A 27,384-nucleotide genomic window follows, 5' to 3' on the forward strand; every position below is an offset into this window, starting at 1 on the left:
TTGTTTTTAAACTATTGTCGTTTATTATCACTTGCACAAACATTGAACAACAATATTAACAAACACAATGTGATTTGATAAAACTATATATGATAATGTAGATGTATAACAAGCTTTCGAATGGCAGGTATTCCAATGTATTACAAACCTTGCTACAAATAATATAAAAGTAATATCCATATATACATACACCATCCTGATTCTCTTTATTTCTTGCCACGCACAGGTCCCAGCTTAAAGGCACAATATCGATGACGTCAGCAGTCTTCGTGTACCGGAACACACCAAATGCAACGTACTTCACAATCACAGTTTATTCATCGTGAAACATCCTGTGTAGTATGACAGGCCGAGATGTCATTTGCCGTCAATTTAATACACTTCAATGTCTCAAATCACAAATCGTGTCCAATCAAAACAAATATATTTCCAAAAACACTTGAAACTACACAACATTTCAGTGGTACAAGCATTAGACTGTGCAGAACAAGATTGATCTAAACTGGGATAAAATTTGTCAGTGTCTTATAACAGACAAAATCCCTAAAAGTCAACGTACAGTCATCTAACTTAAGGTTAAATTAAATGTGCTCTTTGTCCAAATTCAATCAAAATACAACGAAAACAATTCTATTTGCCTTCCAGCTCAATGCAAACTGGGATGGTCGTTTCAACATCCAAGTTCCCAGTACGTCCAAATTGAAAGTTGTAATGAGAATCTGATGTTCTCTACTGTGACTTAAGCTGATAACAGGTTGTCGGCGTAGTTGTGCCGTATGTCATCGACCTCGTCGTTGCTTATGTCATCGACGTCCTGGGTTTGTATGCAATCCACCCGGAATACAGTCAACGGCTTTTAAAAACTTCCAGGCGACAAAAGATCACTAGTTACAATCAATCAGGGTTTTGCTGAATGATTACACTCACTCAGGATCAAGCTCTGATGGCGGTGCAACATAGACTAGAATTTTATTCACGACCCCTACAGTTTGTAGACCCCAGTTTAGTCATGTGTCCCAACCTACCATCTCTGTGTCACACTAATCATACAAAACCCACTCTTTCATGCAGTTCTTCCGATGATTAAACGAGGTCTGTATTTAAGCCTGTGGTGAAATAAGGCCAACCTATTCATCGTGTTTACGTTTGACTTTGTGGTTTTCGCCCTATCCTTCTCACAAGTGCCAACATTATGGGATATTGTTTTATACATCACAACGTAAGTCCATTCAGTTTCCATAACTGTAACGCAGAAAAAAACTGTCTAACGTACACCGATCTTTATTCTAGAAAAACTGATTTTCAAGTTCCAGTCACTCAAGAACTCCAACCAACCCTGCGGATACCGTTTTCATAGGTGTTGACTTCCTGTTTCAGGGATCCACAAGATTAAACGATGTTTGTGCAAAATGCTTGTCATTCGTAATAATTGTAGGTTCATATATTCTTCAAAACCAACGTTCAGATTCAAGTTCCATTGCGTTAGAGCACATTTAGTCCACGCAAATCATGTTGACTTGTGCCTTATGGGACAATCGATGAATGCGTTGACGCACCATGGTTATGAACTGTTCTGTGTCTAGACAACCACGTTTAACCAGTTTGGTCCATCAGCCAGTTATTTCAAACATAACGAGAAAGACATTCGAATGCGGCTAGTATCCCATTACGGATGGTTTTCCTTTATTGTTTCTTAAAAAAATAAGTGATCACCATGGTTCAAATACTCAGTATTGGGCAGCATCACTCATCTGCAGAAGAATACAGAGTTCCCGAGTGCTCCGGCTCTCTCTCCAGTCTCACATGAACTAAAGCAAATCTTCCAAGTGTTTCATGTGGCATCAACGGTCACCTGTGGCCCCAAAGGACCTAAATATTTCCAAATCGAGATGGTTGTCCAGGTTGACCTAAATTGGTCCCAAAGCAACTGGGGATCCAGCTGACAAAACAGATCTTCAAAACAAAAACTAATGACCCAATCAAACCGTTCTTCAAATTGACCTAACCAGGCTTAAACAAAACTAGTGTTTCAACCCGACCATGACTGGTTCAGTGTGAGTTGGTGCTTTATTCAGAGTTCATCGATGTTGTCAAAACAGTGGCTCTTGTTCCAACTGATTAAATGTAGTCCCAAACGGTGATCCTTGTGGAGTTGTCCTCCTTGATGTAGTGGTTTCAGATGGTCTGAATTGGTACCAAAATAAGACGCATATCCATATTTTCTTTTCCAAGATTCTCCATGAGTTCCTCAGACTGCCACCGCTTCCACCTCGTCACTTTTGTCGCCACTCGCTTGGCTGTCCAGGCCGATACTCTCTTCAAAAGTTGTGCATGTCGCACCATTGACGTAATGGGGATGAGTTTGATATCGTCTTCTCTGAAAAATAGACCGTATGGAATATATACATTTTTTGTCATAAAATCAGACCTAGATACATACTTCAAAAACACGCTCTTTCGTTGAGTGGGTGAGTGAGTGAGTGAGTGAGCTTTAAGCAATATTCCAGCATTATTACGACAGGAGATACAAGAAATGGACTTCACAAGTTAAACCTATGTGGGGAATAGAACCCGGACTTTTAGTGTGATGAGAGAACGCTTTAACCACTGGGCTACCCCACAACTCTTGTGACATGAAAGTTCTTCAAGTTATGAATGAGCATCAAAAAAGATAACTCAACAAAAATATCGAAAATATTCTTACAGCCTACCTTCCGAAAATAAGGAATTTAGACAAATCATTAAAAAAACTGACGTGTACATGATGTATGTGTTCTTACACAGGTTATATTAAAACAAGGACATTAAATACACAGCACCAAGGCGAAAGAATCTCCTCGTATTCACAGCGAAGATCTGCTAAACGCAAAATCCGTTTTCATATTTCATATGTATGTGTGTATATCTCATACTAGATGTCGACGATTGTTCATTCAACAACCACGCCGTCTCATTTAGGAAGTGACGTCACTCAAAGTCACTTATATCGCCCAGTTATGTAACTGGACTGGATGACCATTCACATCATTCGAATTTCATTTGAAACAGAAGCGTCGTCATGCCGAAGACCTGAGTTCGATTTCTCCATATGTATAGAGTGTGTGATACCCATGTCTGTTGTTCCCCGCTGGGATATTGCTGAATTATTGCTAAAAGTGAGCTAAAAAGTGAGTCACTCGCTCATTTTAAACGGACGCAACTGAGACGAGGGTATAACGAATACTTACTACCATAAGACATGGAACCCAAGAGATTAATATTGAGCAATGCTAATCACCATAATGCCCAAAGGTCGTTTCTATATACGTTTGGTATGGACACCATTCTTCCTTAATTTGATTTTACTCAATTTGCACTCATATTTCCGCGATCCTTGCTTCAAATTGACCGTAATTATGTTACCCCAACCAACAACTGGTAGGCTATGTTAACCAGTGCATAATTTAGGTCAAGAACAGTTGCAAATCGAGCTGAATTCACTTTGGTAATGATCGATGCGGTCTTCATATTATGCCTCAGAAGAATTCAATGTGTTTTTGCTTAACATCTGTTTGTTGGATTACCTGTGTGTGTGATTGTTTGCTGTTTTAGCACCTCCAAATCAGGAGTATTAAATATATGTGCCGCCTGTAACTATTTCAGCCCGCAGCACACAGGGGTATTCCAGGAAGGAAATGTTTGTTGTTACAGTATAGTCTCCTTGATGTTGTGCCGGTGTTATTATAATTGATTAAGTAACTGGGTCCTGTGAAACTCTGAACTATGTTGTGGAATATGATTTGTGTTTGAGTTTAGCACACTGAGATTATAATGATACTGATTTATGTGTTCAATCACTCAATGCCACACAGTAACTCTATGTCTTACATATATTCTATAAATATCACCAAGTTAAAATAGCTAGTATTATTTTCATAATGGCCCAATCACAGTTATGAGAGTTCGATTACAGGTTCCTAAAACTAAACGCTGATATGTATATCAGAAGTGTAACAGACAGTCCATGTTGCTTTTGTGGATATCAGTGAAAACGCCCTCCGCTATTTTGTCACATGGGATAACTATATTCAGATACGAACTAATATGTATTTTTATACTAAGGGCTATCACATGGATACCATTATGAACGAATACAAAGAGCGTACGCACCAGAAAACCAGAAAACACGAATTAGTCCACGATTTTATCATCAAGACACAACGCTTTAAATTTTCACAGAAACATAATTAACTTTAGTTAACAATAAGCTTCGAAAACGAATATATTCGAAACGCTAATGGAACCACCATGACACTGACGTGCACATGTTGGAAAGGTCCATCGTAACGTTAACAATACGCTAAAGTTCTTGTTGGAGAAGCCAAAACTCAATGAGCTGAAAATGCTGCTACACAGCGCAGGCCAGAGACTGCCCCAAAGAAAAAGACATGTCCGCACCTTAAAAGAGAACTGTCCACCCTGGTACATAGACTTTCGGTTGGCAATTTGATATGTTGTTTTACTTAGGGTATCTCATGCGGGAATGAAACTTGCTTAAAATAATGTAATATGTGTAATATGAATTGTGACTCTGTAGCGATGTTAATAAAGTAAGCACTTAACAGTCAGGATTGAATAGTACATACAAAAGAATACATATTTGTAATTGATAATATTTGGTGCAATATTTGATGTGTTGATATTTCATGTGATATATTTTTATCTTGTGATTAATTGTGGTACCAACAAATACTAATAAATTATGTCATGAAATGTCAAGTGTCAGTTTAGGCCTATTTCGTTTCTTGTGCACTTCAACTTTTCTTATCCACTGTGTGCTTGTGAAAACGTAGAGAGGCCTTTCTTTGCTCGACTTGAAGGTAACTCCAATGTTTTTTAGAATTCTACTTCGTCGGAACTAACCAGCACACAATGAACTGTTTGGTATTGCATTGGGATATGGTGACATGTCTTATCAAAGCCAACGGACCTTACCACTCGATCGCTTTAGTCGCCCCTTACGACATGGGTTGCTGAAGACCAACTCAAAGATATTACTCTGTCGAACATTCAGTACATTCATTCACATACATGTAAAGCATGGAAGACTTGACTTCAGTAGTCGAACCGTGTAAGCATTGTTCGTTTATCGTACGTTTACGATGAAGATCAGTTATTTTCCGGATTTACATGGTCCAATGATTTATCATTGTTAAAATTATGTTGTAATACTCTAATCAAATAAATTGGGTGTCTTGTACGTGCTGGACTATTCCTTGTTTGCCGTCAAATCTTCAAAGATTATCTATTGTTTGCCATCACATCTTCGAAGTATGTATTTTCACAATGAAAGACTGCCGCCCTGATTTTAAACAATGTTTAGCAGGGTACGCATGCATGTAGGTTCAAGAACTCTAGCGAACTTAGTTAAACTGATTGTATGGGGGATAATTCAATACAATGGCAATAGAATCGAATTATTGACATTCTATAACAGTTACTCACGATAACACACAAGTTCATGTACTGTATGGCTTTGTTGGCGGTTCTTTGGTACATGAACTGTGTCAAAGTTGATGAAGGAGCAAGCATCTACTACGAAATGTGGTGTTATTCACACTAAAAATGTTGATATCCAGTAATCTTGCTTTTCCTGTAAGAGTGCTATGTGTTGAGTTATAAATGTTTAACAAAAACATCCTGGTGTCTGTGTAAAGTGTCCTGTTTATACAACATTGTATATTGATCAGTGCTGCTTTAAGGGAACTTAAAGACAGCCTTTCAGTTAAGCATATATGCACTCGGTGGATTTATTGATGTTTTGAGGCTGTCGTTTCGTTGCAAACCTCCTAACAATACAATAACCGATAATGTTTACAAATCGACCGTTTCTAAGCCTAGCAATGAGTGATCAGTCCAAGTGATTATGGAAGTGAACACAACATTCTGTTCAAGAAAAGTCCTTTAATAGCCTATATTGCGGAAAAGGTAATTGTGTTACTCTAAAATGAATATGAAGGCGAGCTTATGCAATGAGGATTACATGTATTTAACAAACGGCGCTAAACCTAGAGACCAAACAGCTTCTCAGTAGATTAGGTACTCAAAGGAGTGAATAAATTGTGTTTAACGTCGACCTGAGCACGTCATTTAAATCATCATGGCGCGTGGCTTGGACGTGGGGAACTAAAAGCGACGGTGATTGCAGACCTATGTATCTGTTGTTGGAGCAGGCAAACTGAACGTCTCAGGACGAATTTTATCTCGAATGAAAATGAATGTACAAAATATAAAACTGTGACAGGTTTTCTTGAATCTGTAAAGTGAGTGAGTGAGTATGTCTTTACGCCGTCTATAGCAATATTCCAGCAATATCACGGCGGGGACAACAGAAATGGGCTCCTCCCAGGTGAGGAATCGTGCCCGGATCTTCGGTGTACCAAGCGAACGCTTTAACCACCAGGCTAACCTACTACATTGACCGGACAAGCACCGTTGTATCGAACACAATATTGACGAACGAATGGGTTGTCTCGAAGTATAAGATTTGTACCTTCGCATTCGTTTTGTAATTATTCATATTTAGGTTCTGTCAAACATCGGATAACTCGAATTACTAACATGGTTCCCTCAATCCCGACTCAAGCTTGTTTACTGCATCTTGCCCTTCGACACGATAGACTGCAGGTTTCAACGTTTGCATTCATTAAAGGTGTGGATTCAATTTTCAAACTTGATACCTTCATATTCCTTTTGTATTTATTTACATTTCGGTTTTGTGGAACATCGGATAACTCGAAGTATTAACGTTGGTCCCTTCAGCTTCGACTCGAGCTAGGATAGCCTAGATGTTTCATCCTAATCAAAGATCCGGGTTCAGTTCCCAACATCAATACAAACGAAACCCATTTTATTAGCTACGAGGGTGAACATATCGAGGTTCATAGTTTTCATACGATGCCCTTGTTGTGGTGACGTGACGTCATGAACAATGCCATGACGTCACTATTCTTCTCTGACATTCTACATGCGGCGACAGGGGACTGCATGGCCCGTGTTTGAAAGTAAATTTGGGTTCATTTTCCTCAATTTGACGACTACGGTAATAAACAGAATATTATATTCGTTCCGAAATCATACTGTTTACGTCATTCGTGCCTAAATAATGGTATATCCCTCGCTCTCGCTTGGGAAATACCAACATTTTGGCACTCGTGTGGTAACCATAGTATGACATGGGCACTCATATAATACCCTCTATATAGCATCTCTTGTCGCGCCACTACCTTGATGCTGAACAATAACAGCGAACAATCACGCACACTGTAAGATGCGAGGAAGGTCATTTGCTATTTAAGAGAAACCCATCCACCTTCGGGTTTACCGAGGATCTAAATGGGATCTCCACTGCAGCCATGTAATCCCGACATCTACATCCAGGGAAAATTACAGTGATAATATCTACTTCAGTGTCAGCCATTTACACCGACCTTTCGCTCCCCGCCATAATTGACAACCCATAATTGACAATCATTAAACTTTGATCAAAGAAATTCGTGGATGTCGTGTTTGGTTCGCGCGTACCGTGGGATTGCCAAGCTTCCGACCAGGGAGCCACTATCACCTGGTGGCACGTAATGACAGCTCAGATAGGAAAATGACGTTGAAACAATTTACAACCGTGTACGTATAAGGTCCTGAAGGCGAATAAGCCTTTGGTCCAATTAGGCAGCAGAAAAATCAATAGCACTGCCCAACGAAAAGCCGTGTCCGCTTATAAGGCAATGGCCAAGGATTTACAAAACCAAGACCTCAAGGCCAAAGATGACACGTTTCTGCCTAAAATGTAACAGTTAAGCTCGGGGCAATGGTGGTTAAGTGAATTTGTCTCCCTTTGTCCAAAATCGTAAGCTTTCTTAAAGCTAAAATCAATGTTCAGAGTGGCAATTTGTCTCCAGAAAGACTGCAACCGCAGGTCATGACACCTTGGTCTTCAAACGTATTTCTTAGGTAGATGAGTGTATGTTGCTGGATTCTGTTTGTTGTGAAACAATCATCAAAATGGCGACTTTCTGTAATAAAAAAGGTCTGAACCGGGCAATCCAATAAGAATCACGAGCATCGATCCACAGTATTGGGGAATCATGACCTTGTTCAAGAAAAGCCACTGTGCCTGATCGCCCGATCCCCTGAATAGACACTTAAGGCCGGAGCCTAGATTTGTGAAGCTCTCTTAGCTCTCAGGCAGTCGTAAGTTTACGTTAATGTATAGCACTTACGACTATCTTTGCGCTAAGAGTGCTTCGAACGCACTGCATATGTTGTTGGATATTCATAAACGGAAGTGCCACGCCAGAGGAACGTGAAGTACCACAGGCTAGAGTTACATAAGACAGGATACTCTACTGTAACATGTCAAAAAAGGATAAAAATAAGGTAAAAGCCTCAAGCATATAGTAAACGTTCTGTGAAAAAAAAGCTACAGAATCCATCCCACAGACCTCAGCTTTTGCATCCCTCGATATACTGATTTGTATGGACATTTCGAATTAAGCACAAAAGAGGAATGTACGTTTTTTGGTTGAAGTCAGACGTTGATGTTGATATGGGCAGATTTGTCAATTAACATGATCGACATGACGTTATTTTTATACTACTTACACTACGTTCTTCTCTTTGTAGAAGAAACTGTCTGTAAGCAGTCAGTGTCAACAGCACCCCATTGCTGGCCGAAGTGAAGACTAACTTGGAGACCCACCTCAGTCAGTGTCAACAGCACCCTGCTGCAGGTTGTAAGTAGAGACTAACGTGGAGACTCACAGTAGTCACTATCAACAACACAACTTTGTAGGTTGTAAGTAGAGACTTAACTTGGCGACAATAAGGAGTCATATCAACAGCACAACGTTGCAGACTGTAAGTAGAGACTTAACTTGGCGACAATAAGGAGTCATGTCAACAACACAACGTTGCAGGTTGTATGTAGAGACTTAACTTGGCGACAATAAGGAGTCATATCAACAGCACAACGTTGCAGACTGTAAGTAGAGACTTAACTTGGCGACAATAAGGAGTCATGTCAACAGCACAACGTTGTAGGTTGTATGTAGAGACTAACTTGGGGACCCAAAGCAGTCAGTGTCAACAGCACAACGTTGCAGGCTGTATGAAGAGACTTAACTTGGCGACAATAAGGAGTCATGTCAACAGCACAACGTTGCAGGTTGTATGTAGAGACTAACTTGGGGACCCAAAGCAGTCAGTGTCAACAGCACAATATTGGAAGTTGTAAGAAGAGACTACCTTGGGGACCCACAGCAGTCAGTATCAACATCACAACCGTGCAGGTTGTAAGTAGAGACTTAACTTGGGGACCCACAGCAGTCAGTGTCAAAAGCACCCTGTTGCTGGTCGTAAGTGGAGACTAACTTGGGGACACACCTCAGTCAGTGTCAACAGCACGTCGTTGCTGGTCGTAAGTAGAGACTAACTTGAGGACCCACAGCAGTCAGTGTCAACAGCACAACGTTGCTGGTCGTAAGTGGAGACTAACTTGGGGACACACCTCAGTCAGTGTCAACAGCACGTCGTTGCTGGTCGTAAGTAGAGACTAACTTGAGGACCCACAGCAGTCAGTGTCAACAGCACAACGTTGCTGGTCGTAAGTGGAGACTAACTTGGGGACACACCTCAGTCAGTGTCAACAGCACAACGTTGCTGGTCGTAAGTAGAGACTAACTTGAGGACCCACAGCAGTCAGTGTCAACAGCACAATATTGGAAGTTGTAAGAAGAGACTACCTTGGGGACCCACAGCAGTCAGTATCAACATCACAACCGTGCAGGTTGTAAGTAGAGACTTAACTTGGGGACCCACAGCAGTCAGTGTCAAAAGCACCCTGTTGCTGGTCGTAAGTGGAGACTAACTTGGGGACACACCTCAGTCAGTGTCAACAGCACGTCGTTGCTGGTCGTAAGTAGAGACTTAACTTGGGGACCCACAGCAGTCAGTGTCAAAAGCACCCTGTTGCTGGTCGTAAGTGGAGACTAACTTGGGGACACACCTCAGTCAGTGTCAACAGCACAACGTTGCTGGTCGTAAGTAGAGACTAACTTGGGGACCCAAAGCAGTCAGTGTCAACAGCACAATATTGGAAGTTGTAAGAAGAGACTACCTTGGGGACCCACAGCAGTCAGTATCAACATCACAACCGTGCAGGTTGTAAGTAGAGACTTAACTTGGGGACCCACAGCAGTCAGTGTCAAAAGCACCCTGTTGCTGGTCGTAAGTGGAGACTAACTTGGGGACACACCTCAGTCAGTGTCAACAGCACGTCGTTGCTGGTCGTAAGTAGAGACTAACTTGAGGACCCACAGCAGTCAGTGTCAACAGCACAACGTTGCTGGTCGTAAGTGGAGACTAACTTGGGGACACACCTCAGTCAGTGTCAACAGCACGTCGTTGCTGGTCGTAAGTAGAGACTAACTTGAGGACCCACAGCAGTCAGTGTCAACAGCACAACGTTGCTGGTCGTAAGTGGAGACTAACTTGGGGACACACCTCAGTCAGTGTCAACAGCACAACGTTGCTGGTCGTAAGTAGAGACTAACTTGAGGACCCACAGCAGTCAGTGTCAACAGCACAACGTTGCTGGTCGTAAGTAGAGACTAACTTGTGGACCCACAGCAGTCAGTGTCAACAGCACAACGTTGCTGGTGGTGAGTAGAGACTAACTTGAGGACCCACAGCGGTCAGCGTCAACAGCACAACGTTGCTGGTCGTAAGTAGAGACTAACTTAGGGACCCATCTCAGTCTGGTTCAACAGCACCCCGTTGCAGGTTGTAAGTAGAGGCTAACTTGGGTGTACATAGCAGTCAATGTCAACAGCACGTCGTTGCTGGTCGTAAGTGGAGACTAACTTGGGGACACACCTCAGTCAGTGTCAACAGCACAACGTTGCTGGTCGTAAGTAGAGACTAACTTGAGGACCCACAGCGGTCAGCGTCAACAGCACAACGTTGCTGGTCGTAAGTAGAGACTAACTTAGGGACCCATCTCAGTCAGGTTCAACAGCACCCCGTTGCAGGTTGTAAGTAGAGACTAACTTGGGTGTACATAGCAGTCAGTGTCAACAGCACCCTGTTGCAGGCTGTAAATTAAGACTCATTTGGGAAGCCACAGTATTCAGTGTCAACAGCAAAACGTTGCAGGTTGTAAGTAGAGACTACCTTGGGGCAAAGAACAGTCATGTCAACAGCACCCATTTGCTAGTCGTAAGTGGACACTAACAGACACCAGTTAAGAAGTTTCTCCAAGCAGCTTGTGCTGATCAAACGACCCGATTAATTGGATCGGTTTCTCAGACGCGGTGACATGGTTCATAGTTTGCGAAAGTCGCTGACAGTGAAGATCGCTGGTCCTGTTATCAATCACTGATTTGTCCGACCCAGATGCAATTATTTACAGGCTGCCGTTATATACAAGTACCTGAAATGTTTCGTCGGTAGAAGTACCTGTCGATAGAAATGACGAAACATAGCTATTCGGCAGAAAACTTAGACTTGATATCATCCATGCCGAGAAACCCTGCAGTTGTTATTACAGCCAGACTCCCTATCGACGTCACTCAACTCTAGAAGAAAAAAACAGTCTACAGATGCAGGTGTTCACGGAGATTAGTTTTTTTCGTCTCCGCTGAAGCATATTTATTGCGATATGGCCAAATTATACGACATTCTCAAAGCTTTGATCTGAATTAACTTGATGGTCTCCTGGAGATGTCACGTAATTGATTTTGAATTATTATTTCCACAACTTTCATCTTTTCATGGAAAGAAATATCGGTCCGAACTGCTAAATGTCATACGTATCAATATAACGGAATCAGGTCCTGTACTGAAAAATTATAGCACACGACACCAGGATCAAAGCCAGTTCTACATAGAAGGTCCGATAACTGTGTTCAGTACATGTGTCTATTTGGCATTTTAGTTTTAAATTACTTTTTATTTCTCGGATCTATCTATTACAATGTAACATTGATTGTTTTCCCAAAGGACTCAAATTTCGAGACGAGAAAAATTGAAATTCCTTTAAATCGAATAACCAAATGTTAGATTTCTGTAAACAAAATGTTTCAACATGGTGCTAGAAGATGATGGCAAGTAGTGGAGTTTAGCGCACAATATTTCCCGCGTTAGCCAAATTCCATGCATCGGGACTGGTACAATTTAGACACGCAGGTGTCGTGATTTATATACTAGTAATTCAAACATACATGTGTTGGGATTTATCATGGTAGAGACTGATGTGTCGTGATTTATGTCATGTAGACACCCCTGTGTCGTGACCTAGATCATTTGAAACCCATGCGCTGTGATTCATATCACTTAAACACCGTGTGTATATCATTTACACACCGTGTATATATCATTTAAATACCGTGTAGGGTAAAAATAATGATAAATATAAGGAAATCGGCAGGGACCGAGATGTCAGTTCGACAAATCCGAGAATTCGTCTCAACCGAGTTCGAGACAATGGGGTTCGACTGTATATCATTTAGACACAGGTGTGTTGATAATCATATCATTAAGATGCTGATACAACATCGTATCATATGGTGAGACCATATCATCCATGTAGTGTGATATATATGCTGTATGTTTGAATTATAGAAATTAGACACACAGGAGTCTAATTGAGAAACATTAAGATACATGAGTGTCTAAATTATATCGGTCCCGGCGCATGGATGTTTGAATGATGATCTTTTCGTGGTACTTATATTTTCCACACATGTCGAGATTTGTATCATTTAGACAATGTGGATTATCATAACAGGTGTCGTGATTCATTTCATGTAGACACCCAGTGGTAGTGTCTATAAAGAATGTATCGTGGTACGTATCAAACCAGCACATGTGTCAGATATGCGAACACTCCTGTGTCGTGATTTCATATCATTTAGACTCCCAGATGTCGTGTCTACAAACGCACATCTTGTTACGAGTCACATAAACACACGTGACAGAAATATGAACACTTATGTGTCGTAATTCGTATCATATAGACACCCAGGTGTCGTTTCTATAAATACTTACTCCAACACACGTGACAGATATGTGAACTCCAACGTGTCGTTATTCATATCATATAGATACCTAGCTGTCGTGTCTATAAGCACATATCATGGTACGTATTACACAAGCACACGTGACAAATATGTAAACTCTCATGTGTCGTGATTCATATCATTTTGACAGCCAGGTGTCTTGTCTGCAACCACACATCTTGGTACGATGCACACAAACACACGTGACAGAAATATGAACACTTATGTGTCGTGATTCATATCATTTAGACAGCCAGGTGTCTTGTCTACAAACACACATCTTGGTACGATGCACACAAACACACGTGACAAAAATATGAACACTTATGTGTCATGATTCGTATCATTTAGACAGCCAGGTGTCTTGTCTACAAACACACATCTTGGTACGATGCACACAAACACACGTGACAGAAATATGAACACTTATGTGTCGTGATTCATATCATTTAGACAGCCAGGTGTCTTGTCTACAAACACACATCTTGGTACGATGCACACAAACACACGTGACAGAAATATGAACACTTATGTGTCGTGATTCATATCATTTAGACAGCCAGGTGTCTTGTCTACAAACACACATCTTGGTACGATGCACACAAACACACGTGACAGAAATATGAACACTTATGTGTCGTGATTCATATCATTTAGACAGCCAGGTGTCTTGTCTACAAACACACATCTTGGTACGATGCACACAAACACACGTGACAGAAATATGAACACTTATGTGCCGGTACATGTGACAAATATGTGAACACCCATGCGTCGTGATTTACATTACGCAAACAAATACTACAAACTGGCTACAAATCAGCCACGGTAGGTCGAGACGTTTGCAGTTTCAACGATTATGGTGACTCATGTATCATTCCACATCTCGTCTGTTCGTGGGATCAGATTTGGATTTGACACGCCTATTAATCAATTAAATTACGGAAGAAGATCCGGGTTAGAATTGATCTTCGTAAGGAGCGACTAACGGGATCGGCTGTCAGGTTCGCTGACCTGGTTGACACATGTCATCGTACCCCAGTTGTGTAGATCGATGCTCATGCTGCTGATTGTCTGGTCAAGACTGGATTATTTTCAGACTGTCGCCACATAACTGGAATATTGCTGAGTGGTACGTAAAACTAAACTCACTGCATACGTGCATATGCGTGTTTACGTATTCGTGTTTACGTATGCGTGTGTACGTATATATGTCTAACACAACGAAAACCGATAACCTCTATTCCTACTCTTCTTACGAATAATCTGAAGTTTGTACTGCAATGTCTTCCGAAAACCCACATCGACTTTATTGAACGCAAGTCTTTACAATGCTTCATAATACCCGAAGTTCGTAACATCAGGTATAATCAACAGTCCACAAGATTACGTTAGGCTATTACTGTCGAGCTGTTGATCTGTCCGGCTTCTTGAAAGCAGTAGATTGCATTACCTTTTTCCATTTTCAAATCATTAAAAGTTACGATCCTTCTTTATGGCGCATTCAGCGCAGTCGTTTCGAGTTACTGATGCGCGATAATGTAACAAAGCTTAACATTATGCCGGCTTAAGGTTCTTCATAACACTCAATGCTTTTAAAGTGGGGTATAAAAACGGAGCGGAAGCGCTGAATACTCTGGGTTGTTTATCGATCACTATTAAGTGAGTGTTGTGACACTCGACCTGAAGATTAAAAATCTCGTTGAGCTTCAACATCTCTGACCAAGTCAACATTACGTCATTCATGATGAAGTAAGAAGCACTGATTCTTTGGCTTCCTTTTAAATCATCGACGAACCAAAGAAAGACATGGTTTAGAAATTATCGTTTTAGAACAAATTGACTGAAACTGATGAGAAATCATGTTTTCTTCAAAGTATCATCACTTTTTATTAAGGGAGTTCGGGGTTCTCTAAAACTTGACATGTTAACAGTCTAAGTAAACTTATCCTCAGTGTTTTCGTTACACTCCACTACTGAGTCTAACGAAACCATATGGGAGGTCGCGTCAGGTAGCCTTTGAGAATGACCAATCAGAGCACAGCTTATCAAATCGCGAAAGTGGACATTCACACATATCTTTTGAACTTTTTATCTCGAAAAGGTTCGTACCCGAACGATTCCGAATGCTATTTAGCGTACGCTCGCTTCCGGGTGATGCACACGGCGCACGTTACAACCATGACAACGGTAAGTAAACAGTCGCTGAAAATAGTGTTTTTGAAATTCAAGGATGTCATCTTGCGGAAATATTAGCTAATGGTAACCATGTCAACAGAAACCCAAAAGTGTATATACTGCTGGTCAAATAACTGTGTCAGTGACCTGAATATTTTGAAAGTCCCTCCGATCCCTAAATAGTAGCCGTTGTTTGATTGATTAAATCTATCTAACCGTCTCGCGTTTGATTGGACGGTTATAAGTTGCTCAAAGGTTATCTGACCCGACCTTCTACTAGGTTTTGTTAGACTCAGTGGTGGAGTGTAACGAAATACTCTGAGACCAAGTTTACTTAGACTGGACATGTTAACTTCATTGGGTCACTCGTACCAAATACCTTTGGACAAGCTTACACTTTACGCGAACACCTGGTGTCATAGCTGATTTCATTTTATCATTTTTGTCATTGGCATCATTATTTTCCTTTTTGCTTCCAAGTGGAGTTTCTAAAAATATGATGGAAATGTAGCTTTCCGTCGTTGACGTATTTTGTAGATGTAATTACTGACGTCTCCGTTACTTCAACAAGACTTGGTATATATATATGCTACACTCCGCAGTAATCGAGTAATATAATATAAATAATCGAGTCTGGGCCAGACAATCCATTGACTAACAACGTAAGCATAGATGTATGTGTTTTGGAAATTTTAACATGCATGAACCAAGTCGGCGAGCCTAACCATCCGATCCCGTTAGTAGCCTCTAATGACACATATATGGGTTCCTGAAGACCAACTCTAATCCGGGTCTTCAAAGGTTTGAACAGACCGCGATCTGAGAGAAATATACACACACACACTACTGTAGCATATGAATTTAGTGTTCACTGAAAACTAATAATGATATGATTATGATAATCCTTGTTTAAATAGATAGATGAAACGATTATCAAGACAAACCATGAAGTCATCTCATTAGAAGAAGTCAGTGGAAACTCCGCACCTCAAAGCTTCTTTCAGTTTCAGCTGTTGTGCATTGTAATACTTAAAGAGCATACAGTGATACGTCACCACGTTTTCGTGTTGACAAATCCTAAAATGCAAAAATGCGAATGTAAAATCATTCCTACTTGACAGCAGCACAACAATCTGAATCGAAACGTTGCACTCACGAAGTTAAAGAAGCACCCACACTCTTGTACAATATTTTACTTCCCATTTTCGCAAATTAAATACCTCTGTGCCACTGTGCATCAAGTTAGAATGGGTGTTATTATACCTATTTCAATATTTTATTAATGAGAAGGATATTTTACAATCTAGACAATCAAAAGAATAAATGTAATTATTTCGCATATATAACAATAACTGTTATATTCTGAGCCCTCACGGACCACAGCCCAAAGGAACAAACAGTGGGCACATTGAATCCATGACCACATGATCCTGTCACGACAAAGGCCAGTAACGTGCTAGGACTTAAGGCTAGATACATGTCAAAGCATGTTGAAGGGATCATATGTGATTTCCTGTTCAGGTTCCACACAACAAATATAGGAAAAATTAAAATCTCTCTCGTTCCAGACAAAATAGCGTGAATTATGCCACGAAAATATGTTTAAACATAACTGTTTCTATCTTGAGTGTCAGCGCACATCAATATGGTAAATGCAACCACAAAGCCCTGAAACAGAACATACTATTATAGTCTGTTTATATATAGAGATTACTGTAATTTAAATTCCATCTCGTGCGTCATGCTAATGGTTTAAAATGGAGATATATTTGCTCTGGGTGGGGTAAACAATCCGGATAATGACAGGGCTGGAAATCTGATAACAATTACATGTCGGCATTCACGTAGATCATCTTAATAACAACTCTGGCATTTGGGCACCCAGCAACATTTACCTCAACAAACTAATTTGTAGATATTGGAGGTTAGAGTAACATTTGCAAGATGCAATGGGCAATGACAGTGGTGTTGACACAGTGCAATTATATGCGATCTTTACGTGTCGGAGATAGAATTAACGTTGAAATGTCATCGGAAATATATGTTATTCAGTTGGTCCTTGACATTCGAATGAATGTCGACTTTGAATCAAGTGTTGAAGACAAAACTGCAAGACATTAAATACGCAATGAAACAGAATCCCTGCTACTCTCGAACGCATGAGAATGAATAGTCGGAGATTTGTATTTTTTGGTGTTAACGATTGTTGCATAACACTCGTTAGCTGATTACATATTCACACCTGAAACTAATTTGATAAGAGTTAGTGAGTTTAACGTCACATAAAGAACACATCCATGAATGATAATGTCCAGACTTGAAATCTGATTTTGACCAAACGAATACAACTTTATCAAAAGAGATATCGAAACATTGCACATGTATTGTACAAAACGCAACTATTTTTCGGTATCAAATACGTAGCTGTTGAATCACCATTTCTTTCCTTTCTACCACCAAAAGTGGATAGACTTTCTTATGTCCCGGCTAGTATCAGAGCGTGTGTCCTCTTTTTTGGTCATTTTAAGGATTAACTATCTGGTGAGGAACCTGATCATGGGTATTGAAAGAGGGTCGACTCTTTGATTTAAACAGCGCATGGGATTCATACGCTGCAGTGTGTTAGACCAACGTGACTGTACATCCCAAATGGCCCTCCAACAAATAACTCAAAAAATTAATCGTGTCATTTCAACTGGAGATAGTGTACAATGCAAGGGGGTATTAACAACCCAGGAGCAGAAAATACCAAAGCCAGAATCGGCATCACAAAAGAACAGGGGTTATATTGTATACAATTTAGCAGATGCAATCAAATCTGGTTGGGGGAGTAATTTAGTCCGGATTAAAGTTAGTCTGTGATATTAACACCTCTCCTAAAAGAGACGGAAAGGTGTTGGCAAACCGAGAAACGTAATCAAACCAATCGTTTCGGCCCCAGGGCTCAACACTGCACACTGAATAGCCACTCCCTCGAGAACTGTACCACCTGTGCCCCGTACGTCTTGTCGTCGGTTTATAGAACTGTGGTCCGTGAAGATCCGAGTTATAATTGGTCTTTAGCAGCTCATGCTTTTCCTAAGAGGCGACTGGCGGGATCGGGTGGTCAGACTCGCTGACCTGGTTGACGCACAACATCGTATCGCAACCGCGGAAGTCGATGCTCATATTGTTCATTGCTGGATTGCCTGGTCGAGACTGGATTATGTACTGACCACCAGACAAAATGCTAGAATATGGCTGGGTGCAAACAAAAACACATGAGCTGCGACCCCATGTGGTCATTAGCTTCTGAAAAAGACATTCATATGTGGACGTGCACTTTGGTGGTAAGTGCAACTAAAACACAAATATGCATTATTCATTGTCACAGACGTGATCATCAACGACTAACATAAATAGCACAGATGAATTGTCAAGTCCTAACGCTGGTTCGGTTGAGAAGACCAGTAAGAAGTTACTTAGCAAAAAACCGTCCAGATTCTGTTTTTTCAGTGTGGCGCATCTATTTCTCTTTATGTTAAAACCTACATTCTTGTTAGTGCTATATGGGGGTAACATTCATGTTTCCACGAACAGCGAAGCATGTGAGGACAAAAAGACAAGTACAAGAAGTCGATTTGATAAAACAGCACATAGATATGATTGTGCTATTCTCCATGCGAGTGCTATCAGTGATTTTCAGCGAACCAGTCATAACATTTTCACAACCATTTTGCCCAACGCGCTCAACGGATATTCACTACTGATTGTTCTCAAGCTGGGAACTATATTTTACCGTGTATGTGAAATAATAATAATTTGAAGATGATGTAGAACGACATACCACGTGCTCAATAATCAAATATTTAAAATAAATCTGTCGTTTTCGTTCAGATGGCCACACTTTGGTATTTCACTTCGTAATCAAGCTATTACTTCCGTATATACAAGTCGAAACGACAAAAGAAAAAGAAAAGTCATACATAGTTGGACAGGTGGCCAAGCATTTCTCTTATCAAACTCCGCCATTTCCACAATAGCTTATGGAATAAATGGAACCTACATGGCGATATTGTCGGTAAATAACGTAACAAATCACTGATGGCTGATACATTATTGACATCAGCACTAAAACAGCACGGGTCTTAACATCGAATCTCAAAGTCGCTCTACAGAAAATACATAGCCATTAATCACAGTTGATTCCCTTCAACCATGCAAATAACCTTCGATCAATTTCAGTTTCGTACCTCTTAATCCAATTTCATTGTAAACCACTCCGATATGCCAAACTCGGTCGACTTCCGAAGACCGTTTGAAGTTTCAACAATAAATGTATTCATATATGCTAACTGCGTTGTGTTCCATGGCATGCTTTTAACATGACAACTAATGAGCTTACTTAATTGTTTTAAAGCGTTGAATGAACCACTACTTTATGTATTTGAAATGCTTTGATATTTGATAAATAGCGAGTGAGTGCAAGTAATTTATTGCAAAGGGGGGTCCATCTCTTTTTCCTTATTCTTAACCATCGTATGCATGCTGAACAAACAAGTAATTCATAGAATATGGCACAATTAAGGCACAATGCATACTGATTTCCTTGACGTGTTGTTGAAGTCATTCTTGTTTTATTCTTGAAATACCGAAACAGCGATTCTTTAAGTGCTCTTATCATGAAGTCCTTTAAAAATACACTGAAATAGGAAAAACCGAATGGAAAGATGCAATTGTAAGGCACAATTTCACACATTTTGGCCTGTAAGGTAAATATTGGGGTATGTGCACGCATGTTAGCTTATTTATAGCGTATATTTTGTGAAGCGTCTGCTTCGACGACTGTGTTCTGTGTTTAAAGGTAAGAGAGCTCCAAGGAACAAACCTCGGTGGGATTCGCTTGAAATAATGTTCGGCCGGTGGAGGGCGATTTAATCCAACGTTGCATTAATTCATTCAAACTTTTGAATTTAATATCGCGATCAAAATACGTAATTGTTTTGGGAACAAATTATATAGTAGGTGCCCTGAACGCTGATAGTATTACTGCGAAAACTGCATTATGTTTTAGAGGGCTGAGGTGTGAAATAGTGCATCTAAAGGAATTCTACGTTCTAAATCGAATTGGGCCCTAGCTAGTCTTGTCTTTCTTTTGATGGATTACGTCTGACCGTGGTCCTCCTGGTCCAAGTACAGTTTTCTGTCTTCATGTTATTTTGTATTGGAGACGTGCGCATTAACTTCAAAGCTTATGTCTCACCCGTTGGCCAATTTGGAAATACCACATGCCTAAAACAGACAGCTACCAAGGTTACCGTTTTGGAAAGGGTGTGATAACGGCCGTGCATTTAACTGAGCATTTCTGTTGACAGTTAATCAAAACACCTTAACTGTTTGTCAATGTTGCCTCAGACACAGTATGTTGCAATACAGTGCGTAAGAGCTCGGATTGATTCATACTGTTTCCACGTATCGGTGCAATGGCTTTTGGTTGGTTTGTTGGTTGTTATTTAACGCCGCACTGGACAATATTCCTGCTATATGGGGGTCTGTGAATAATCAGTCCTGCACCAGACAATCCACCTCAAAAGAACGAGCATCGATCAATTGGGAAACGATGGCATGTGTCATCCAAGTCAGCGAGGCTGACCACCCTGTCCCATTGGTTGCCTCTTACGACAAGGATGGGTTACCAATGATCAATTCTAACCAGGATCATCATAGGTCAACAAATTCAGCGAGGCTGACCACCCTGTCCCATTAGCTGCCTCTTACGACAAGCATGGGTTACCAAAGCTCAATTCTAACCAGGATTATCACGGGTCCAATGCTGTCCAACTGTATATGGTCATAGCAAATTGCTTTCAATACAAGACATACAAATATCATTCAGTATTGCTCTATATATGTTCCGTGTTCCAGGCTTAACATCATGGTAAAGGAATCTACGAACCCCTATGTAGAATGCGAGATGTTCAGACACAAACATCTTACTGCCTATTATTGTAGGTTCTTTATGTGGGCACCTTATTTACGATTCAGTATTTTATTCAACAAGCCCTTAAAACTTGTGAAACCTATTTCAGCGCGACATTGCCATACCTTTCATCCAATTTACCATCAGTGGCACACGCGATGATGTAGCGATGTTATCAACACTACGGCATGTACAAAAGCGCGTGGCATAAAGGATAGCGCAACGGTTATTGTGCCTGACATCTTGGGCCAAGGTAGATCTGCTGCAAAATCTATTTGTTAGCGTTTCATAAGATAACGGTAATGGACCCCGCATCAACTAGTATCCGTCCCATTTTGTCTGTTATTGCAGAGAATATTTTACAAGATGCACACTGGAAGGTTACACGAAAACGTATAGGTGTGACATTGTATTTGAACAATATTTCTATTCCATCACATGATACGACTAAAGGCTCCGTATAAAGGTGTAACTATAAAATACAGTGTAAAAGAACATAGCAACCAAACACTGCATTGCTTTGATGCTATTATCGGCGGCCATCTGCACTTAGCGATAGCCTGACGATAAGCAATAAATCCCGTGCTGTATTGATTCGTGCTTGTGCATACAAAGTAGAGACACACTGTTAATGTACTTAAATGATAGAAGACAAAGTTTTTAAGAGATGAAAGAGAAACTACAGAAAAGTATAAGAACACGAGAAAGAACAGCACACCTGTCGCCGTGTTTTGGGAAAAAGGTCATATCAGATTGAGAAGTGATTACTTTGCGGTACAATTCAACAACAAAGCTAGTGAAACACACAATCTAAAGCTAACAGCTAATATTTGTACCGATGGCATTCAAGAAAAATCTAATGACATTGCATTTTTCAACTTTTAGGTGATATAAATAAAGACTGATTTCAAGGGAAAATAATGTCACCAAAAATGAAAATCAGAAACCGTATTTAGAATGTTGCTATGGACTCTTCACAGTTTGATTAAGCAAAGTAGGACGTTGATGTTATTGTAACACATAAATGATAGGCTCTCAATATCATCAGTGTGGTAAGATTCCCAAGAAGAACGCTAAAACATTAGGCATGCAACCAGAAAACCTGAATACTATGTCTCACTTATATTTGACTATTACAGTGATATTTCCCTCAGAAAACGGCGAGTATTGATGGAAACACTACGAACTGTATTCAAGAAATGCAATATTTCTCTGTAAAAAGTAAAATTGAATTCCGCGGAGTATGAATAATCAAGCTCCAAAAATAGCATGTAAAGACTCTGAGATTACATCGTTTAAGAGAAAGAATATTACAAAAACAAAACACAGAAGTAAGAAAATGAGAATGCCAATGAATACATTATAGATAAAATTATGATATATTCTATGTATTGTTTTAGTTGGCCTCTTACGCCAAAGAATTTCAGTTACGACCTTTTTTAACGAACACGGCACATTGTGAGCTGAACCCACCTTCCTTGTCTCACTCAGACCTGACGAGCTTCAGTGGAGTTGGGACTGGACTGACGTGAGGAGGTACGAGGTGTGCAAGGAACGGTGGTGACGTCAGTACGGCTTACCTGTGACGATGCACTACGACGTCGGTTGCTGAACCGGAAATAACCCCTGAGGCGATCTTTTGTCGCGCTCGACATACTCCAAGATGCGAAGAGAATTGGATTCGTGCACGTCGAGAGGAAACCGAACCAGGTGAACGTGATGTATGTGACGTCGTAATGGCCCTGGTTGTCGTCGTTTTCGTGGACGAAGTAGTGCACGAGGATCAGAATGTGCAGAGGGCACCAACACATCGCGAACAATGTTGTCATGGAAATAAGGTAGTTTTGCGTTCGCTTTTCCTTCACCAGATCTAAATCGTCGTCACTGTCTTGCGTTGCTCGTTCGTTGTAGGACTTAACCTGTGGTGGAGTCGGCTCTGCCGCCGCTCCTACCTCAGATGTCGACGTAGTCGCTCGGTTCTCTCTCGGCCAGGCTAACGAAGATTGATAAGAGTGGTCGGGTATGTTCCGAAGGACGTCGCTACCGTTGGAAGCAAAGTGAATGGATATAGAAGCAGACTCTCGGGACTTGATTTCCGCAGATACCCGAACATACAGGAAAGCTATAATGGCTAGAGGCATAGCGTATAATGTAACAAACATAGCTCTTATGTACTCTTCAATTCGTCTCTCAAAATACACGTAACAGATCCCGACACCGTTAAACCGAGCGCCCAACGATGCCCCTAAGTCAATGTACTTTATATATACGGCAAACGGCAACACCACACACACTGCAACAACCCATACGGCGATGGTACACAAGCCGGCAGGTAGGCGAGATTTAAAGGGGTGGACTATTGTTCTGTAGCGATCTATGGCGATCATGAGAAACGTCATCATGGAAGCGTACACGGGAAAGCACTGCAACATTGGCAAGAAGAAGCACAGAAAGCTTCCCAAGAGCCAATTCTGGATCAACAAATTCGCAAGTGTTATGGGCAGCACAAAAATACATTTGATGAGATCTGCAAACGCCAGGTTTCCTAGAAGAAAAAATGTCTGGTCGTGGTAAAGTTTCCTCTTGCCCAGTACAATTAGCATGATGATGTTCCCAACAATCCCGACGACGCCCACTACAGCATGGAGAAACATAAACAAAGGATACACATACCGAAGCGATCGACGGACGTAAGGCTGAGTGAAGTCAACTTCCTCGGTACTGTTATTGTCCATAAGCCATCGAAGGATCAGTTCTATATAGGTCTCTCTCGATTCCGCAAGTGCCATAGCTGTTTTGTGTTTGGTTTTCTGTTAGTTAGTAAGATGGAGACGTCAATCAGAATTTTGTCATTTGGCAGCAGTGTTCCGCATGGTCTTTACTTCACGTCGTTTACGGTGTGTTCGTCAAGTATCTTTCTCCCATTTATTACATTAGAAAGATAGAAAGGTTTCGACTCCAACAGGGCTCCAGTTACAGAAAATCAGAGGCTTCTAACACGCGGCTGTTCAGATCAGTGTATTTGTAGCGCTTCAAAAACCAATGAATTATTTCGAGTGAAGCAGGCGACAGTTTCCGTTACATAAACTTAAGTCCTGACAGCGCGCAGCCTGCCAAGCTATTGGATCGCCACGCTGCAGCCAAAACACTCAGCGTCAACTCAAATGGATTTCGCCAGGTTCATTGAATAACAGACTACGACTGTGCGTAGGTTTCATATGACGGTGTATGAATGGTGAGTTGATGACTCAAAGGCTTTATGATTCTGATGTGTTAAACGACAATGGAGTACCTCCTGTAGAATTGTTTCTTTACACACCGAGGTAATTTACTGTAGCCTCTTATGGTTCTCACTCAAAACCTCGATCTGGGAAAGAAATAGAATCAATATGATAGTTATTCCCCTTTCCGCCTATCCAATTTCAGCTGACTTGCTTTCTAATGTTGTCTGACACGATGGTTTCTAGGATATCCTCAACTTGAAACGTGGCCCACAACTACTGGCGTTGAAGGCACTTCAGATTCCTTATAAAGCAACTAAAACGCCATCTCTTCTCCGAAATTGTCCTGGTGGTCCGTCGTTATCAAAATATTCTAACAAGCACTCAAGCAACTTTATCATGGAATAATTGTATCAGTCACGTCAACAAGTCTCCTTCATCATAGGGACTGTCAAACCAGAGACCTGAGCAGAAGAAAACGAAGTAAACTAGCCAATAAGGTAAGAGAGAAGACCATACTCTATTATGGAGTCAGTAATCCTCAAGACACAAACACTCTCGGCTCCAGTGTCGTGTGCTATTGAATTGGTCCTTGCGACACCTGTCCTGTCGTTGACTGACAGTCTATATCGTCGTCTGCCCCTCATACGGTATTGCCCGGGCAGATGTCATTAAGTAGCCTTGTTGCCCGGGCGATTCTTGTCACAATATCCAAATCCCTGTGTCTATAGCAGCGACGCCTTTGATAAAACACTCCAGTACGGTGTAATTACGAGTCGATAACGGTGTATCCCTCCTATTTCCAGAGCGGCTCGTTCGTTCACGTCGGAGCAAGTCTGATCTTTCGATAGAACCAGCTCTGGACTAGGTGAATCACAAGGGTGCCGATAGACGAGTTGCGGGCTTAACAACACAATTGGAAAGGATTTCCCTCAAGACGTCACGAACCATCTCTGTCGGCAGTGAACTGAAAGAAACAAGGTTTCATCGATGAAAATGTACAGAACTTACCCATGCATGTTTCACATTTACACGACGTTGCCCTCACATTAGAATACAGGTCTCTACACAAAGAAAAACCATTAGAACCGAGAACAGCCCCATGATCTATTCTTACATGGTCTCCATTGTTAGGCAAAGACTTGATCCTTGCGCTGTTTCAAGTCACATCGTAATTATAAATCTCAGCGTGGCTTCTTTCTCTCAAACCAGTTCGAAGGCAGGCGCTAGTAGCTTTCAATATTGATCTATAGCAACTCTGTAGGAATAATCATTATCACTGGGGCCAGTTCTTAACCGCGGTATTAGAACAAGTTCAAAGGGGCACAAACGGCCAAATACGACTGACCAAGGCCTACCTCTATAAGCTTGCTATAAGAACCCCATGGAAAAGGGATCTATATGTCGGCGGCGGAAAGCTAGTGTGTCACTTCTGTTGCCGCGTCAGGCAGTGTACGTAATTAGAAGAACTGTATCGATCCGCGGTCACGTGACTCAAGAGCGGCAGCAGTGGCCTGCTTGATGATCAAATAAAGCCTGTTATGACCCGTCAATTGTAGTTTGTGACAATCTAATCAGCTGATAGGAATAGGACTATGTTCAACTGCATAAGACATACACCGAATCCATTTAATTTATTACAAATGGTTTCTTTTACGCAATCACCTAAAGTCCAGATGGCGCCCTTAACAACCAAGGTAGTATTCACGATGCCACAGCCGAGCGAGATAAGTATACTCTTTTGTTTGCGCCTTGAATGAAGAATACTGGAAACAGCGGATTACCTCAACCTCCGTCCTTTATCAACACGGACATGTAACAAAACCAGTATCGATTTTTGCACAGTAAATACCTCCTTACTGACGAATCAAAGGAATAACATTTGACTTGTTTCGATTAAAGACATAAAATGTGACCGAGATACGTGTGTTGTTGGATGATGTTGTTTTGTAATGTTTAATCAAACCGTGGCGATGGGGTAGCCTTGTGGTTAAAGCGTTCGCTCGTCACGCCAAAATCCGGGGTTCGATTCCATATATGGGTCCAATGTACGAAGCCAATTTCTGGTGTCCCCCGCCCTGATATTGCTGGAATGTAGGTAAAAGCAGCGAAAAACCAAACTCACTCACTTAATCAAAGCGCTCGTTTAAGCACGTGTTCTTTCTCTAAAGGCATTGTTTACATTGGTGGGCATGTAGGGTGGCCTAGCAGGGAAAGCATTCTCTCGTTACTCAGAAGACGGTTTCAATTCCCCACATATGCACAGTGTGTAAAGCAGATATTTACTGGCATTGCTGGATTATTGATAAAAGCGACTTAAAGGGAAGTCCCTTCCTGAAACACTGGAAACCTTTGCATTAATGTGATGCGGTCAGATCAGGTATTTGTTTCGGACTTCCAGACTTTACCATATAACTGGATGGCTGAAGTGAACAGGAATGCTACATTGTTCCATGTAATGTACACAAAATGTAGACTCTCATGACGCCACTCCTAAAGTACTACAGCTAGTACATTATCTGAAATACATCAGGTACAATCAGATAGGCAATGCAAGTCACAAACACCACACTTTAGGAAGCTTTTAAACACGTTAAATTACTATTGACGGTTTATGTCATACCAAAGGTTGGGAACACGGACACAGAATGCAGTCCATGACGATACAAGGCAGACCCCGAGTCCACCGAGTATGATCAGTCGGCGAACAACGAGTGATGTTTTCTACCCTTCTAACGTGAAAGTCGCAGTTGTTGAGAACATGTGAATATAAGGATCAGAATTGATCTTCAGCAGTCCATGCTTGCCGTCAAGCGCGATTAAAGGAATCGGGTGGTCAAGCTTGCTTGTTTGACACATGTCACCGTATGCCAGTATCGTTCATAGATGCTCAAGATGTTGGTCACTGTATTGTCTGGTCCAGACTCGATTA

General features: G+C 41.1%; 1 protein-coding gene across 2 annotated transcripts; it reads right to left on the reverse strand.

Annotated features, from left to right (window-relative positions):
- Positions 1 to 24,112, reverse strand: LOC137265217 (prolactin-releasing peptide receptor-like). Of its 2 annotated transcripts, none has more exons than XM_067800564.1 (2): positions 22,812 to 24,112; positions 1 to 2,377 (listed from the first exon to the last, which is right to left on the reverse strand). In XM_067800564.1, the coding sequence occupies exons 1-2, from the start codon at positions 24,018 to 24,020 to the stop codon at positions 2,249 to 2,251; spliced, it is 1,338 nt and encodes a 445-aa protein (XP_067656665.1). In that variant the 5' UTR covers positions 24,021 to 24,112; the 3' UTR covers positions 1 to 2,248. The 2 variants fall into 2 exon arrangements, with proteins under 2 accessions (XP_067656665.1, XP_067656666.1); XM_067800565.1 differs by having other exon boundaries at positions 2,289 to 2,377; positions 22,705 to 24,112.
- Positions 24,113 to 27,384: the final 3,272 nt, after the last annotated feature.

This window comes from Haliotis asinina, chromosome 15, assembly GCF_037392515.1.
Source record: "Haliotis asinina isolate JCU_RB_2024 chromosome 15, JCU_Hal_asi_v2, whole genome shotgun sequence".
Lineage (NCBI taxonomy): Eukaryota > Metazoa > Mollusca > Gastropoda > Lepetellida > Haliotidae > Haliotis > Haliotis asinina.

What these genes read in the sequence shown, in the direction of transcription:
- LOC137265217 (XM_067800564.1), bottom strand. Translation starts at nt 24,020, where the DNA reads ATGGCACTTGCGGAATCGAGAGAGACCTATATAGAACTGATCCTTCGA. An exon ending in GTCGTAGTGCATCGTCACAG is followed by an intron (nt 2,378 to 22,811) that starts GTAAGCCGTACT and finishes TCTATTTTTCAG; the next exon opens with AGAAGACGATATCAAACTCA.